This window comes from Synchiropus splendidus, chromosome 8 (assembly GCF_027744825.2).
Source record: "Synchiropus splendidus isolate RoL2022-P1 chromosome 8, RoL_Sspl_1.0, whole genome shotgun sequence".
Classification (NCBI taxonomy): domain Eukaryota; kingdom Metazoa; phylum Chordata; class Actinopteri; order Syngnathiformes; family Callionymidae; genus Synchiropus; species Synchiropus splendidus.
Window position 1 is genome coordinate 20,037,926 of NC_071341.1, and position 16,726 is coordinate 20,054,651.

The 16,726-nt window shown below is 46.4% G+C and overlaps 1 protein-coding gene across 1 annotated transcript in view; it reads left to right on the top strand.

The window, feature by feature from the left end:
* zbtb16b (zinc finger and BTB domain containing 16b) overlaps nucleotides 1-16,726 on the top strand; it is a 28,535-nt gene that overhangs the window by 671 nt on the left and 11,138 nt on the right. Inside the window, exons 2-4 of the mRNA XM_053873470.1 lie at nucleotides 1,221-2,416; nucleotides 6,755-6,852; nucleotides 8,914-9,000. Of these exons, the coding sequence (XP_053729445.1) occupies nucleotides 1,263-2,416; nucleotides 6,755-6,852; nucleotides 8,914-9,000 (1,339 nt within the window). The 5' untranslated portion in view covers nucleotides 1,221-1,262. The remainder of the gene's footprint in view (nucleotides 1-1,220; nucleotides 2,417-6,754; nucleotides 6,853-8,913; nucleotides 9,001-16,726) is intronic.

A 16,726-nucleotide genomic window follows, 5' to 3' on the forward strand; every position in this document is an offset into this window, starting at 1 on the left:
GCGACGTGACCGCTCTCCTCCAGACTAATCGCCCACAATAGAAACTGTTGCTCGGCGCTCATCGACCTGTTGCCTGCAGCGCCTCGATTAAAATAAAAAACGCGCGACCAGAGGGAGACGCGAGCAGCAATTGTTGCGTTGTTATTCAACAGCGGCGATGACACAAAAGTTCTGGCAACATTTCTTTTTGTTCATGTAGAATCATGACTAAGATGATAAAAGGTGAAGTGGATCCACCCCAGCGACACAGAGCGAGAGGCAGGGGACACCCTGGACAGCCAGCCGGTCCACCACAATATGGAGCGCTCAATTAAACCACCACGCAGGAACAAGGGCAGGGTCCTGCTGGACAAGCTAACAGAGCTTCCAAAATGACTTGGCATTGGCCTGCAACTTATTTATCTGATGTTTTCATTACTGTCGCTGAACTGAACATATAGATTTGTACGAGCCTTTTATTTTTTCACCTCTTGAAACAGGATGATTTACTGTGATCTTGAAGGTGTCGGTACTCATGATGTTGACTTCACTAGAAATTTGTGAAGGAGCCAATTGTTCCTCTGTTCAGCTAAGTTTTACGAAGACACACTGTTCATCGATTTAGAGGTGAAAAGGGGGTAAAAAACATTTGTCTAAAAATGGTTCATTCACATCAGTAATTGTTTTTCAACATTTCAAAATAAAAGAACTGGTTTAAGTTCAGCAACAAATGATTTAAAGGGCGATTCCATTCAAGATTTGTGTTGAATCACGCGACGGGCAAAAATCAGAACACAGACCAAGTTGCAGGTCGATCACAGTTTCAGCAGCAATTTTGAAAACATATTAGTTCCGCCCCTTCACCATGACTCATGGCACAGGAAAGACTCCCTGGCACAAGCAGGCATCCACTTTCATCAGATTTCCTCTTGTTCAGGTTCTGAAATTTCCCAGATTTCTTGAGATGTTTGTTATCGATGAAGCAGCCTGTCGAACTGCCGACCTTGAGCGCAACAGTCCCGGGGCTCATGATATCGACAGGCGTCACAGGTGATCTTTGGAGTGTTCCCTCCAGGACTTGAGTTTGACACGAGATCTAGATGAAGACGCACTAGTGGCAGCTTGCACATGTGCCTCTCTGCCGGGGACCACAGTGTTTTTATCTGCAGCCGCCTCCCGAGTCGACTGTCTTGGTGAAAAATCTGTTTATGTACAAAGTGACTGACTGTGTTCTCCTGCAGGACGGCGACACCTGATGCTTGGGCGCGTCAGCTCTGGCCAACATGGGTGTGCTCCAGCTCCATAATCCCACTCACCCCGGCACCCTTCTGCAACGAGCCAACCAGATGCGCCTGACGGGCACCTTATGCGACGTCATCATCACTGTGGACGGGCAGGAGTTCCCCGCCCACCGAACGGTCCTGGCGTGCACGAGCAAAATGTTCGAGATCTTGTTCCACCGCAGCAGCCTGCGATACGCCCTGGACTTCCTGTCACCCAAAACCTTCCAGCAGATCCTCGAGTACGCCTACACCGCCTCCCTGCAGGCCACAGCAGAAGACCTGGACGACCTGCTGTACGCTGCGGAGATCCTGGAGATTGAGTACTTGGAGGAGCAGTGCCTGAAAGTACTGGAAACCATCCAGGCTGAAGAGAGTGAGGACGCCGTGGTGCGGAATCACAGCTCCGGAGATGGTGGCGACCACAGCCGAGCCCGGCACTGGAGGCACGTGATGTCCAAGAAACATTCCTTACAAGACGGACAGAACCACGGCACGCCCAACGCTCTGCACCACCTCACACTCTACAACATGAATGACAGGAGTTCGCCGGGCCCCAAGTCAGATGGAGCCCCGCAACCCAGCCCCAAAGGGGACACTGAGATAGACATGGAGGGCACCCATGAGCCACAGAGTCTGACCTCCTCTCTGGATCCAGCCGGCGCCATCAAGTCAGAGAAGATGCAGGTGGAGGATGAAGAGGGTTGGGAGGGGAGATCCTCCGGCACAAGGGAAGAAAGCTGCCTGTCAGATCTGCCCAAAGATGACGGTCCAGGGACCCCAAGAAGAGGCAGTGTCATTACACGAGCGCGAGATCTGCACACCAGCGCAGAAGAAGGAGGACAAGTGGTGGGAAACGCTTTTGAGCGTTTCTCCGGGATCGCAGAGAAACACCTGGCTTCCTTGTACTCAATGTCCAGCTACACAAATGACGGGGTGATGCCGGTAGGGGTCTCGGTGGCTCCGTCTTTGGGTGTTCCGCTGGACCCCCGGGCCTACGGCGGCCTGCTCCATCAAGGGCTACTGCACCGCGAACTCCTGAGCAGACTGGGCCAGTTTGCCGCGGGGATGAGGCACGAGGGCAAAGAGGCGAACCAGCAGTGCTGTGCCGAGTGTGGGCTTCAGCTACACAGCAGACAGGCCATGGAGCAGCACAGGTAACACACCCGGTCGCACTGTTGCGAATGAACATTACCGGTCAACTTTATCTTAAAGCCATAGACAAGGAGTGCATTTTTGCAACAGACCGTAACGTAACCTTTCCGAATTGCTGAAAATGAGCGCGACGACCGCAGCAATACAAGTTTGAGCGTTTGAGTTAGTGAGCAGCAGTGAAGATGAAAACCTCACAGATACCTGCTCGCACGTGTCTGCAGTCAGACAAGAAGAAAACCTTTGTATCCAGTCTTTGTCAAGATCGAAAAGCGTCTGTGGTGCCAGATCTTGTTTACAAAGCTTCATTTTTGTCCATTTTGTTTGATGATCTGAGCTGGAGGCGTCGCTCTTCCTCTCGGCAGCAGCCATACTTTGACTCCATTATTCAGAACTTGTGTGTTGCTAATCAATTCAATTGAGTTTTTTTCTTTTTCTCGTGTATCCTACAAGCCATCGCGTCTTATTTCAGTCCAACGCCAACTCTCATTAACTTGATTGCAGATGTTTATGGCTGCGTGTTTGGCAGAGTTTGACTAATCATTCAAGGGAAAACAAGACAATCTGCGTGTCCTAAATCCTGCGCGATTAGAATCTCAGCTCTGTCAGAACAGTGACTGACATTCATGTTTGGAGGGAACCAGAATAGCAGGGGTGTCAAGTTCCATCACGCATCGGGCCAAAGTCTGAGACATAGACCAAGTCAAGGTCTGAAAAAAATGTACAAGCATTGTCGCTCTTTTGAGAGGAACAAACTGACGGAAGAAGGATCTCTGTGTTTCGTATAACACAGACAGATAGATAGACAGATGGATGGATGGATGGATGGATAGATAGATAGACGGATAGATGATAGACGGATAGATGGGTAGATAGACAGATAGATAGATGGATGGATAGACAGACAGACAGACAGACAGACAGATAGTAGACAGACGGACGGACGGACGGATCCAAGCATTCTGCTTTGCCATCTTTCTACAAATTCTCTGGCATCTTGCAACTTTTTCCGACAAAACTGACCATCGAAATACAATCTTTGAACCCAATTATTTTGTAGGTCACAACATCAACAATACGATAGTATGCAGGCCCATTTGTCGTATCAAACAAAGTCGAAAAATCCAGACATCGGCAACAAGTCATGCAGAGAGAAGTATGGAAGGAGAGGGGAAAAAAAAAATCACAAAGTGAAATGGAAGAGAAGGAGATCACAACAGTCACTGGTATTCACGACTCACCGAGCTGATAGTGCCTCTGAAGGACCGGATGGACCCAGTAGATAAAGGGCTACAATTCACTTTGAAGGTCCACTAACTTCAGACCCACCCACCACCAGACTGACAAACTTTTTAAGGCGACTACAGAGGCAGTGGAAGTCGCAACTAGTGCGGTGTGAGGTGTTTTTGTGTGTAAAATTAGTATTGAAATAAACTTTTGTAGGCCGCTTCAAATATGTTGGTGAGCCGGGTTTGGCCCACAAGCCTTGAGTTTGTTTCATGTTAGCTGAGCATCAATCCAAGCAGTATGACATTAAAACGTCATCAGCTGCCTTCATTCATGAGGGGTCGCGGGATGTTCCCAAAACCGACTGAAGATACAAAAGTGACATCCCAATGTTTTGTTGCTACAAAAGCACGGGAAAAAAGGTGACCATAAAAGATCGCCCTTCTCTTCTGGGCCAATTTATAATTTTGATAATGATTCACAGTTGTACGATTTGGCTGGGAACTTTGCTCTGAGAGGGAAAGGAGGCGCCTGATAATGTGGCAGGTTGCGAAACGTTTGATGGAGAAGCGACTCCTGAATGAACAAACAAGCCGCTGCGGAATACGGAGACACGCTGCTGGTTGCTCGTGGACCGACATGTGGGGAGAGTTTCAGCGGCGGCAGGGCTTGGGGCCGTATGAAGGTGCTGTAACCAGGTCACTGAGCATACACCTGGTCGGCAGGATGACATTTGGTTCAAGCGGTACCAGCCCAGGTTTCACAAACGCACAGATTGCCTTCACAAATTAGATTCATAAATGTTGCATTTGTCAGTCTGGTGGGGTGGAAGAAAAAAAATCAAATAGATAGTTGCTCCTCTCTCATCGATTCATGTATGAAAACACCAGACATCAAATTAGGCCTCTGTCAGTCTTGCACTTCTTTTTCGGATCTTCCTTTTCAAGGTGAGATGAGATGATATTTTTTTCTTAAATATAGATTTTTCTGGTCTCATGTCCTCTTTGTACGTGGATGGTTTTTGTCCAGACAGTTTCCCCGTTTTCAGATTTCAGTTTTGCTCTGTATGTCGGGACGACACCGGAGTTCTGTGTTCGCTCATGAACTTTATTTATAAACCGTGTGTCAACATCAATGAAGCAACAGTTTCTTAAGTTACCAGTGATGCTCACTCTCTTATAATTAATCTCGATTCTATTTTAGTTTCAGCAAGAGTTATTTCATGTGTCATGAGGCACAATTGGGGAAAGCTTTTTACCTCACAGTCGCGCACACACAAACACAACAGCAAATTCAACCCTGCTTAAATCAGTTTGGGCATTCTGCTGCATTCATCGTGGGGGCAGCAGCTGGAGTGAAGAGGCCCAGACTCCCCCCTCCCCTGAAACTTTTCTCTACTTCTGAAAATACAGATAGAAAAGCAGAAAGTAGCGCAGTGTTCTGAACTCGAATCAAGAACTTCTCACATCTTTTAGTCACATTAAAGCGCTAAAAATGTGCTGTTTTCGCCCACGTGTCTGAGTTTCAGACACCACAGCTGGTCTCAGCTGCTACTTCTCGTCTCCAGGAGATCAGCTCTGTTGACAGATCTGCGGACACACGGGTGAAAAACAGCGCATTAAAGTCAATAAAATGACTGTGATATCATCGGTTTGACGTGACCAGGCTCTATATTGTGGCAGCATGACGCTCTTCAGCCTGTAAATATCCATATATTAGCAGCGTCGTCGTACAAGCCACAGGGTTCAGACCACGAGAAAAAAGTAGTGGCTTATAGTCCAGAAATTACAGTAAGAACAAATTGTGAAATTGTGAAATTTCTTGCAGAACTTTTGCGTTACTGTCATTGTTCAAAATATACCTAGCTTCAAAAGCCGGTGAACAAACGCCACACGGAGGAAGCCACCAACTACCAGTGTTCCCCAGCGGCTGGCAAACCTGCACAAACATTTTGTTGAGTTTCTGTCAACAGATCAGTTCAAACCGGCGTGGATTCCTATTATGGCCACTTCAGCGTTGTATATATCCCAGCGATTATTTCGGGGCACAAGAAAATAAATAAGCCGAAACCCGTTTAACAAGCTAAATGACGCACTCAAGCTCAATATGTTGACGTTGGCAATGATGCAGCGACTACAGCAGTGCAGCTCAGGCCTCATTTCATCTGAGCGCAGACTCTTTTTAGGCCATTTGCAGTTAGCGGGGTGATGTAAGGATATAAGTGCAGATGCCTCGCACGCTCCCATGTCTTTGATATGATATGATAGGTTTGGCTGCCGGCTGGGCTCCGGCGAATCATCTGCTTTTCTGCTTTTCACTGCACTTACAGGAGAATAGTGTGTGTGTGTGGGTACAGCAATGTTCCAATGGGATTATGGCCATGAACTTAATGAGTGTTTTAAGATCCGCGCCACTGAATCATGTGCTTATCCTATGCGTTTGTGTGAGGCACTAGCATGGGTGCGCGCGCGCACGCAAGTGTGCGTGCATTTATTTGTGTCATGTCAGGTGTGTGTGCGTGTCAGGGAATGTTGACTTGTGGTTAGGAGGCTATTGAGACTGTGGTTTAGCATGTTTGTGCTCCTCATTCCAGCAACTGCTGTGTGCATTATAGTCTGTGTGTGTGTGCATGAAAAGTTTGTGTGGATAAGCAACCTTTCCACCTGGTTTTGTGTCTATATTTGAATGTGTGTCGATGTTTGTCAACGCGCGTGTCGGTTCAGGATGGTATCATCCATTCGTGCTCATGTGTGAGGATGTGTTATTCCAGATGCTCATCGTCTGTGTGTGTGTGTGTGTGTGGAGGCACGTGTGTGTGTGTGTGTGCGCACTGAGAAATTAGCCAGATCTCCCATTGTCTGTGTTCCTTTTGCATTCATGCGTTGTGATTCACAACACTGAGGGCCTCTTACACTAATGATGTTGCATTCAGCCGGGGATTCTTGCCGGAATTAAAACATGCTCCTCTTGTTACGGGGACAATGACGCCGGCGAGTTTGAGAGACGCCGACAGAAGAAGGCGGCGGCGGCGGCGGCGAAACAAGATTCTTGTATTATCCCGCGTGTGCGCTCCCTCAGTTCTCTTCTGTGCTCACATTAGTGTTTGCTTTCCACAGGAGGCTGCATAATGAGGAGAAGGGCCACGGCTGTGAATACTGTGGCAAACACTTCCAGGACAGCATGCGGCTGCGGATGCACATGCTGTCTCACACAGGTACTCGGCTCCTCTCACACACTCATCTCAGACTATTCAGTCTCTTGATAGTGGGCCTTTTCACATGCACCTGTTCATATTAGCCGCCCGCCTCCCCTTCCTCTCTTAGGTCTATGAACGCCTCTCTCCTCTCCCGACTCCACGTTGAAATGTTTCAGTGTTTCGTCTTTTTTTTTTTTTTTTTTTTTCTGGCTGCTCGCCAGCTCGGCCCCTTCTGACTGATGACATCATCAGCTGCCGGCAGGCCTGGGTGTTCTGCCAGTGTTCCGAAGCGTGTGTGATGGCTCGCTCGCAGATGTGTGTCCAGGAACACACTGTACCCAAATGCAGACTTAATCAGACCTGACTGCTCTCCCAGCTACTTTATCCGAAATAGAGAGAGAAAGTGAGAGAGGAGGAGAAGGGAGTGGGGCGGGGAGGGGGGGGATAAAAATGAAACTTCAACTGAAACCTCGGTCGGAAAATGTGTATAGACAGGACGAGGCCTCCGTCCTCTCCGCCTGCTCCTCTGAATCTAGTGGCGGAGTGACACGCGGCTGACAGACTCCAGCAAATCTGCTGCTTTCAACTTAAGACGGACTTTACCGGAGTCGACCCTTTTGCTTCCTCTCCTCCTCATAACCGCCAGGACACACGCACACACACACACACCACACGCTTTGATTTACAAACTGACAGCGACACCTTTTTCTCCGCAGTCGCACATAAACTCCCAGAGTGTCGACCTAAACCACGAGAAAAGATGCAGATCTCATTTCTTTGTGGCTGTGTGTTTCTGTGTAGCAGCCTCAGATCCTGCTGGTTGCTAAGGAGCGAGTGCTCCACCGCTCTAATGGGCTGATTTGGTATTCAGCTCGATGCAGGCTCTTATTTTGGTATGCCAGACAAAGTGTTTTGATGGAGGACGATTGCAGCCGCGTCTGGAGACAGTTTGATGGTTTATGGATGAGAGCACACTCCGTGCCTTTGACTGCACAAGACAATGCACTATGTTCTCTTCTTCTCTTATCACACAATCTCGCACAAACACAACGCACCGCGCCGGACAGCGTCACACAACATCATCGTCGTCGACGACGACACCGCTGCTTGCTCCTTTTCCCGACGACTGCAACACAACTTCCAGCCAAGTTTCATCTCCGCTTCATCTCGCAAACGTTTGTTTTCAAAAATTGTTTTTTTTTCTCTCTGGGAAAGAAAGGCCTTTTTTTCGTGCGTGTCGGAGCAGCTTTTGGAAACAGTGTCACACACAGTGTCTGTGTGTAGAGGCTTCATAAGAGTTGAAAGAGGAGCACATTTAGGCTGCAGCGTGCTCAGAGTTCCCAAAGCTTGTGGGTGTTTTAATGAGTCATTTTAACTTCATTTAAAGCCAGCTGAGCAGAAAATAGATCAGTGAATGAGCCCAGGGCCAGTATGGATCTGCCACCGATTTACATCTCTCTGTGAGCAAACCCACGTCCACACAGCCGCGTGTCTCTGTGTGTGTGTCGATGCATGTCAGTCTGGGCAGGTGAGCGCACAAAAGCGGGCTGAGACTCTCCGCCAGCCAACTTGCCTCTTTCATGTCTTCATCAGACCAGACAAGGGCATTCCAAAGGTGAACTGTGACTGGAGTTCCGGTGCGTGCCATGGGATTTAGGGTGTTGACTCCGAACTGCGTTTTTTTGATAAAGGGATGTGCCGCGGGCGGGAAGCGTCTGCTGTAGAGAGAACACCCAGTCCTTCTGTGGCCTCTCAGGCAGACAGTCTGTTCGCTGTTCGGAGACTGATAACAGGCCACGGTAAATAAAACTCTTTAGCACGGCTCGGTTTTTTTTTTTTTTTCTCGAGAAGAGGGGACGTCGCAACAGTCTGCCGCTTTTGTTTGTCGTGAGTCGAATGTTCGCGGTGGTTTCCTCCGCTTCATTGTGCCTGAAACACCTGAAATGTGTGACAAGAGCGCTGACTTTTGTAAGTGAGTTAAATGAACTCACTTACTCATTTGCTTTTCTTTTACGAAACTCATGCTTGTGTTGACCACCTGACCAAGATCCCTCCTAACAAATCCCATTCCGTCCGCAGCTCCTGCCGAAGCGCTGGTGTGCGATCAGTGTGGAGCGACGTTCTCCTCAGAGGAGGCTCTGGAGGCCCACAGGCAAACGCACACAGGTACTCCGTCGCACACAAATACATGGGGGTTGTTGAGTAAGCCGTGACACTTGTGAAACTTGCTGGTCATGCTTGGCTGGGTTAAACTGTTCCTGTCATGAAGCTCCATAATTTATCAACAGGGAGGTGGGAGGCCCACTCACATGTCACCCACTAATATCTCCTGGCAGCCAGTCCCACAGCATGCCACTTCACCACCGCCGCCGCCGCCCGGCTCAGCTGTGCCAGCATTACAGTATCACACAGTCATCCGATCCTCACCTCCTCCCGTGGAATTATTTACCTGACACACACCTACTGGCGGGCGGCCGGAGCCATTGTCACTTTTAGTTTTAAGCACTGTAGAAACGGTGAAGTAAAATATAATGGATTGTTTAAATGTTCAGTCTTTTTGCCCTCGGAAACTGAATTTATGTCGTCATTTGGAACCCGAAACAAATTCGTTTTTAACGCAACTGAACTAGTTAAAATAAAATGAGAACTATCAGAACGGATCTACTTCATGTGACTTCGGAGTAGTCACAATTAGGAGACGGTTCTGATCATGTGTCTTGATATTATTATTATTATTATATTGACACAATGATGGATACAGGCCTGAGCAATAATTCACAGCATGAAGGTCACGGGTTCGATGGTGTGAGAACAGGGTGGTCGTCCGTCTGTACCTGCCCTGCTATAGACTGATGACCAGTCCAAGGAGTCCCCTCCTCTGGCCCCAACAAGCTTGGACAGGCCGACTGTAGAATATGAAACGTTCTCAGGCCAGAGGGGAGATGTTCTTCAGGGTTGTCACGGCAAGTCTGCATCCTCATTCTGACTTCAGCATCCTCCCCTTGAACCATGAACCTCATCGGTTGTCTTCAGCATCTTCTCTGACCTGGTGCCTCCATGTCTCCCGTTGTTTGTCCGGCAATCCCTCCCCTCCAAACCATCCAACTTTATCTCAAAACCTCTCCACATGAGCTGTTCCTCTAATATGTTTGTTTATAATCTAGTCCTATCAAGTCAACACGAATGAAAACACAGGGATGCACCGAGATGAAAAAGTGTTTAAATGCTTGGCCAAATACCAAATAATACCAAATATCCGATGTTAAATAATTGGATATTTTTATTTTTTTTATTGTGAGATTTATTTATTTGAGATTGGCTGATAATGTGAACAGAAGGGTCTCGATAGTTTGGTTGAACACCACCCCTGACAGTCGCCTCCACCTCTTCCACCCTACCTGCACTCTCCTCTCTGCCACGATTTCTGTTACCAGCTGAAAGAGGGAGGGGCCAATAGTGACACCTTTGTTTGCAGTCATCAGGGGGCAGTGGATCAGCTCAATAAACAAAACTAAAGTCAGTTTCATGTCAATTTCTATAGGGTTTCTTTGTGAGGATCATTGGAAAAAGCACCATAAGTAAATGAAGTACTGCCCTCCTGGTCACTCTGGCTGGTCTAAAAAGCCACCTCAGCCTCTGTTGAAGTCCAACAACCTCAGCTCAATAAAGCAAATATTTGCATCATTTGCAAATTGTGTAAAACGTGAAACGAAATCTCTCAATATCTCGGGCGTCCAAATCTTTTACATAAGGATGATTCAGAACGTTATCGCGTACTGTCACGTACTACAATTGTCACAACAATTTACATTCACGTTTACAGTGGTTTTCATCCAGAACCAACAGCCTGACGTTAATGTGACAGAGTGGGATTCATCCCACCAACATAAGCGTGATGCATATGGCTGAATTCATTCAGCCACTTCCTCCCTGGAGCGGGAAGCATTTCCAAGTGATTCAAAGCCTGCAAACCAAAGCTAAGCCGACAAACTGCTTAAATTCACTCATTGTCTGAGTTATTTATAAAGCCGGTGATTTTTCCAGATGATGAATCATGTCTGGACACGGTCAGGAACTGTGGGCGGTCATGAATTGCCCTCAGTCCTTCTCTTGAATCTGCTGCTCAGATGTAGTTTTGAGGCGCAGGTGGATAAACACCCTTAAACGTAATCTTTGTTATCATTTTGTGTTTATAGTACTACAGGATGTGTAAGTGTGGTTGTCACAGTCAGGCTAACACAGTAATAACTCATTAATACTTGTGACCAACAAACCTACCGCAGCACGTCTCTAGGGAAACCGCTTATTGACTTACGTATAGCTTTTAGAAGTGAAAAAGTGTGTTAGAGACAGAGGTCAAATGGAGGTAGCGGAGGGTGACTTGCTGTGGCAATCCTTGAAGCAAAATGCAGAAAGACCAAGTAGATCATGGTGTACTGGTGGGGAAATCTACAAATCTTAACAGTCCTCCTTAAAAACATTCAGTCCTCCACGACTGATAGTGTGGGAGAGCTGATGTTCCGAATCTTGAGTATGAGCAAAACACAGTGTGTTTCTTAAATGGAGCCATTAGCTCAAGAGTGACATCTATATGTCTACATCTAATTTACTCATACAATGTGAGTAGGTCTAAAAAGAAAGATTCACAAACATACATCCTTGATCGTAGGAGTGAGACATTCCCACGCCGGAGTTGAAATTCACGCCTACCATCTGGTTTTGGGGACATTGAAAGACATACCGTAACGTACAGAGCACACTGGAAATTTAGGAACTCCCACAAAATTTAAGAAGGAAAATAGATCCTATTCGTACTGTAAGCGACACCGGCCTATAAGCCGCAGGTGCAGTGGTGCTGTCTGTGCCGTAGAACGGTCAGTGGTGCACCCGGCTTAAAAATTCTAAACTGGTTTTGAATACGGGATCCAGCATTGGGACTGAGTCATGAAACAAAGTGAGCAATGTTCTGAGTTTGAATCATGATCTCCTCACATCTTTCATTGACCGTAAAGTGCAAATTTTGAGTGCTTTAGGGTCAATAAAACACCTGGAATGTCATCGGTTTGATGTGGCGAGGCTGAATATTATGGCAGCACGACACTCTTTAGCCTGTAAAAATCCGTATATTAGTCGCGCTGTTGTGTGAGCCGCAGGGTTCAGACCACGAGAAAAGAGTCGCAGCTTATAGTCCGGAAAATTACAGTAATTCTGGTTTAAAGTTCAATACTTGAGACATAAACAGATGGGTTTTCTCCAGGATTTTTTCCCAGCATAAGGGGTGCGTTCCAATGATGACAAAGAGCATTGGATATTGCCAGTCATACTTCACTACATGTTGACAAAAGCCGCTGAAAACCACGCTGCGAACACACTGGCGAGACCCTGAGCAGAAAACTACGGACTTATTTTCATTTGACATCAACAACAGAATAATGACAGCTCATACATTCACCAGAGATTTAGCTCGCTGAAGAATTTGTTGTGTAGCAGGTCGACGTGCGAACCCACACCTTTTCTGTGACTGTCAGAGAAAGGCGATCAGCCTCTCAGGAGCCCTGGCATGTAACTGTAACTCCAGGTGGCACACACAAAATGAATACTTCATGGATGTGGACATGGAGGGGTGTCAACGATGCCCAGAAGACACTCCCCTCATCCCCCCAAGTTGTAAACATCCCAAGCTCAGTTTCAGCTTGGCAGCCGGTCTGCGGCCCGGTGCATGAGGACATTACTCTCTTGGTTTGTCATTCGCCCAGCTCAGTGCGCTCTGACGCAGGAAGGGTTTATTTGATATTCTGATTTATTCATATGTTGGACACAGCTGATGGGAGAGAGTGTGGCACAAGTCTGGGGTGCTGAAGGGAGATGCTCGGCAGTGATCGCAAGGACTGGTGCACTGTAGTGCATTTTAAAGAACATGGGAGTAGCTTAATAACTCGATCCTTTCAGACTAAACCGTGTCACTGGACTTCCAGCCAGTGGTTTTTAAATGAGTGAATTGAATGAATTTATGTAATATTACTTGTTCAATAAAGTCGTACAAGGGTGTTAAAACTCGTAAAAATCAAACAGTGTTTGCAAGATTTAGTTCAACTGCGACTATTGTGTTCAAATATTCAAAGAAGAAAATGCAGATCTATGTATCGTGGCTTTTTTGTGTTCATGGTTCTGCTGTCATTTATAGTCATAGTTTTGTTATTATTTTAAATCATCTTCAAACAATAGTACTATGTATCTTATCTGAAAAATCCTACTTCTTTTTTTTTTTGTCTATACTATTGAACGTTAAAATTAGGATGTATTTCTGTCCTAAAGTTCCTTTGTGTGATTTATTATTTATAAAGCTGTACATCTTTTTATATACTTGTTGTTAATCTGGTTTCACAACTTTTCAGATAGAATATCATATTCAAACTAATTGAAAACATGATTTATATGTTATTTTCTTACCTCTATACACATATAAAGCTCAATCTCCCAACGACGACGTATCCGTCACAAAATAAATAAACAAATAAATAAATAAAATCCAAACTCCTGCACAGAAAATGGTCTTTCCTCTCCCAATGTTAAACAGTCCTATAAAAATCCTGAATGCTGGCGGAGATCCTGATGGCTCCCAAAATGGAACCATTTGTTCCTTGTCCAATTTCACCTATTTCCTGCAAATTTCCTCCAAATCCGTCCTTAACTTTTCCAGTGATTTTTAACATCGACAAACCAATGCAGTTGAAGACATGGACTGGCGGCCACTCGGAACCATGGCAATGAAAGAAACTAAGAGATGGTTGAATGAGCATATATTGGACCTTCAACAGATCATGACAACACGCAGTTGAGTCATCCAAAAAAAATCATCAATTCGTCTCGTGAGTTGACTCGACTTTGACTCCATGTTTTTCCTCTTCCAACCAATCGCCAAGACAACAATGATGATCTTTTTCTCAAAGTGCCAGCTTGAGTAAATATCAGCCCCCAATTACTTTCAGGGTTTGTAGCCTTAATTTGTCATGCGGCCAGTGAAGCGATGAGCCAAGTCAAACGACTCTTAGCAGATTAGCACTTGTCAGACCAGGACAGCTGCGAGAGTTGCTGCCCACCTCCTCTGGACGGGGTTATGAAAGGCCCATTTTCAGGGGGTGGGGGGGGGGGGGAGGTCTCACTCTGACGCAACAGCGCTGTACAAGTGGAAGTGGCTGCAGCCAATTGGAGAAGTCAGAGGTGAACGGCCGCGGGTTGCCAGAGATCAAAGGGAGGAGGGGGGGTGGTTGTCGGGGGAGGGGTGGACGGGGGTAGAGGGTATGTGAGGACTTCCTGAGGGCGAGAGGATTGCTGCTGGTGTTGGATGCCAAGAGTGGGAGGAAAACAACATCATGTGCTGCTGTTTACTCCTCACCACAGCCCTGTCATAGTCTCCTCTGACCTACTTGTCAGTGCCCAAAATAAAAGAATGGATCCGTCTCCGAACTGCTCTCACAACAAAGGCGCTTGTTCAATCGGGGTGTCTGTCGGATCAAGGAAGCCAAATTCAGACTTATTTCGGGGCATTTCGATTCGATTAAGACCCAGTAGAACTGAACACATAAAAAAAAAGGCGCACAGATTTTGAAATATAAATTCTTGTGGCCCTTGTTTTTTTTATTTTTTTGAGAACTAACTATCGCCACCTAAGAGTGGGAAACGGTAACAAATGTTAAGACAAATGTTAATAGTTAACTGGAGACTCTTGTAGAGGAAGCTAGGAGGAGGCCCCAGGACCGACCCGGAACAGGCTGGAACGATTACGTCTATGAAAAACATAAAAGCGCTGGAGGAGCTTTCAGACCTCTTTGCTTGGACTGCTGAAGAAAGAATGACTTGTGGGGATTTAATGCAGACTCTGGCGCTGGAATGTCTCAGAATCCCACAGAATGGCTGGGGAGTTTTGAGGTTACAGCCACGACCTGGCAACAGATCAATGGAGAAAATGTCTTTGGTTTCACTTAACTTTATTTTGGGGAACGCCACTTTTATCTCCACATCGATGAATGCCTGGTCTATCGTGCGTAACGCTGTTTGGGATCATATCATTTCCCCGATATGACTCGAGAAATAAAGCCACCAAGACTAACTACTCCCAATAAAATCTATCTTGAGGCCAAATTAAGACTTCGGGTCGCGCCGAGCGCTTTCCTTTCTCGGGAGCCGCAGGGCTGAAGCTTGTCATTGTCCCACACGGAGACAATATCGGCCTCTCCCACGTTGGCCGAGCAGTTTGCCACCTCGCCTTTAAGGCAGAAGCCACAAGAGTGCTGGCTTTGTGTACTCACAGCAGCTGCACTGTTTCCACACATTACAGGCTGCTTCATCAAGTGAATAATATTACCTTCTGTCCAAGCTCTAATTAAACAGTGCGCCGCTCCATTCAGATACAGCGCAGGCTTTATAATGCCGCGCTCTTAATCCAGACCTTTTAGTTCCACTAACTGCACGTCCATCACCCGTCGCCGCGGCGGTGATTCAGCAGTGAATGCAACCGACGGCCATTACGACACAAGGAGAGCCGTCTGTAATGCACACAGACCTATATTGAGATCCAGGTTTAGAAGAGAGGCACGACCTTGGTGGAGTGGTGGTTAAACTCGAGCGACGCATCTCTTGTTGCATTAATTATGGAGTGGCTTGTTCCTCACTCGGGTAGATTAGCATGCGACTGATGAGTGCCCGAGGTTGTTTAAGGTACTGTAGGTTGTGTGTGTGTGTGGTGACGCTTCACCCACCGGGGACTGAGTGCAGGAAGCATGAACGCGCAGGGTCATGCGAGGTAATGGACAGCATGTAGTCGGCATGATAGCGGCAGACAGTGAGATCACTGAACACACAAGAGAAGCCTCGCAGCGTAGTTAAGGTTACAGTCTGCAGTGTGACTGTGGACTTTAACACGCATGACGCAACTTGACGTGACCATTCAGATGCATTTCATGAACGCTAAAAGTGTCTCATATTCATTCGCTTCGCATTAATCTGCTGATGGGAAAACTGATTCTATCTCACTCTGATATCAAGAGAGTCCGGTTGACATCGGCATCAATGACTTGTGTGTCCTCACTTCCAAACCCAGCCAAGGCAGTCTTCCCAACTGAGAGCAATTGAGATTTATTTGTATCCTTTTCATCCCAAACAATACAATGAAAATGGTTAAACAGTAGACTTGGCCTCCCACGTACATTTTTAATGTGCAGGACAGAATTCTTCACAAAAAGTCCAACAGTCTTAAAGTGGAAGGGAACATCGACATCTCAGTGCTGTTGGAAAAGATGAGCTTTTGGACACATTATTCAATATTAATGCCACTTTTCCACTTGCTCAGATTCTTCAAGAGCGAAGATCTAAATAATAAAAACAGCAACTCCTCAAATTATTATCGCAGGTGTTCTAAATCTAGGTATTAAAATGAATACATAGATTCCCATGCTTTTCAGAGGAAGTAACTAGAACAAAGAAGTGACATGTTTTTACTTATTCTGCCAGATTGCTGTGCTTTTAATCTATTGAGTGTTAAAATACGAGACTCTGTTTGAACGTTTGGACGCGTTTTCTGATCTCAGTCTGAAATTCTGGCGGATGAATGCAGTCATTTACCTTCATTTCATCACAGTTTAACTTGTTCATTTGTCTTTTATTTCATGATCTGCACAGATTATTTAGTGTGTGACAGGCTAATCATTTAAATTGTGGCGCTTGAGACGCTAAAGTCGAGCTCCAGAACAGAGGAGATGACGGCGATTTGCGGGCCGCTCTCTTGTTCAATTCGAGGCGGGTTTACTTCCAGTTTCTCAGGGTGGGAAAACTTTTGTCTGCCGCCTGAAAAGAAACAGGCTGTGCTTATTTGTGAATGAAGGGATTAGCTTGA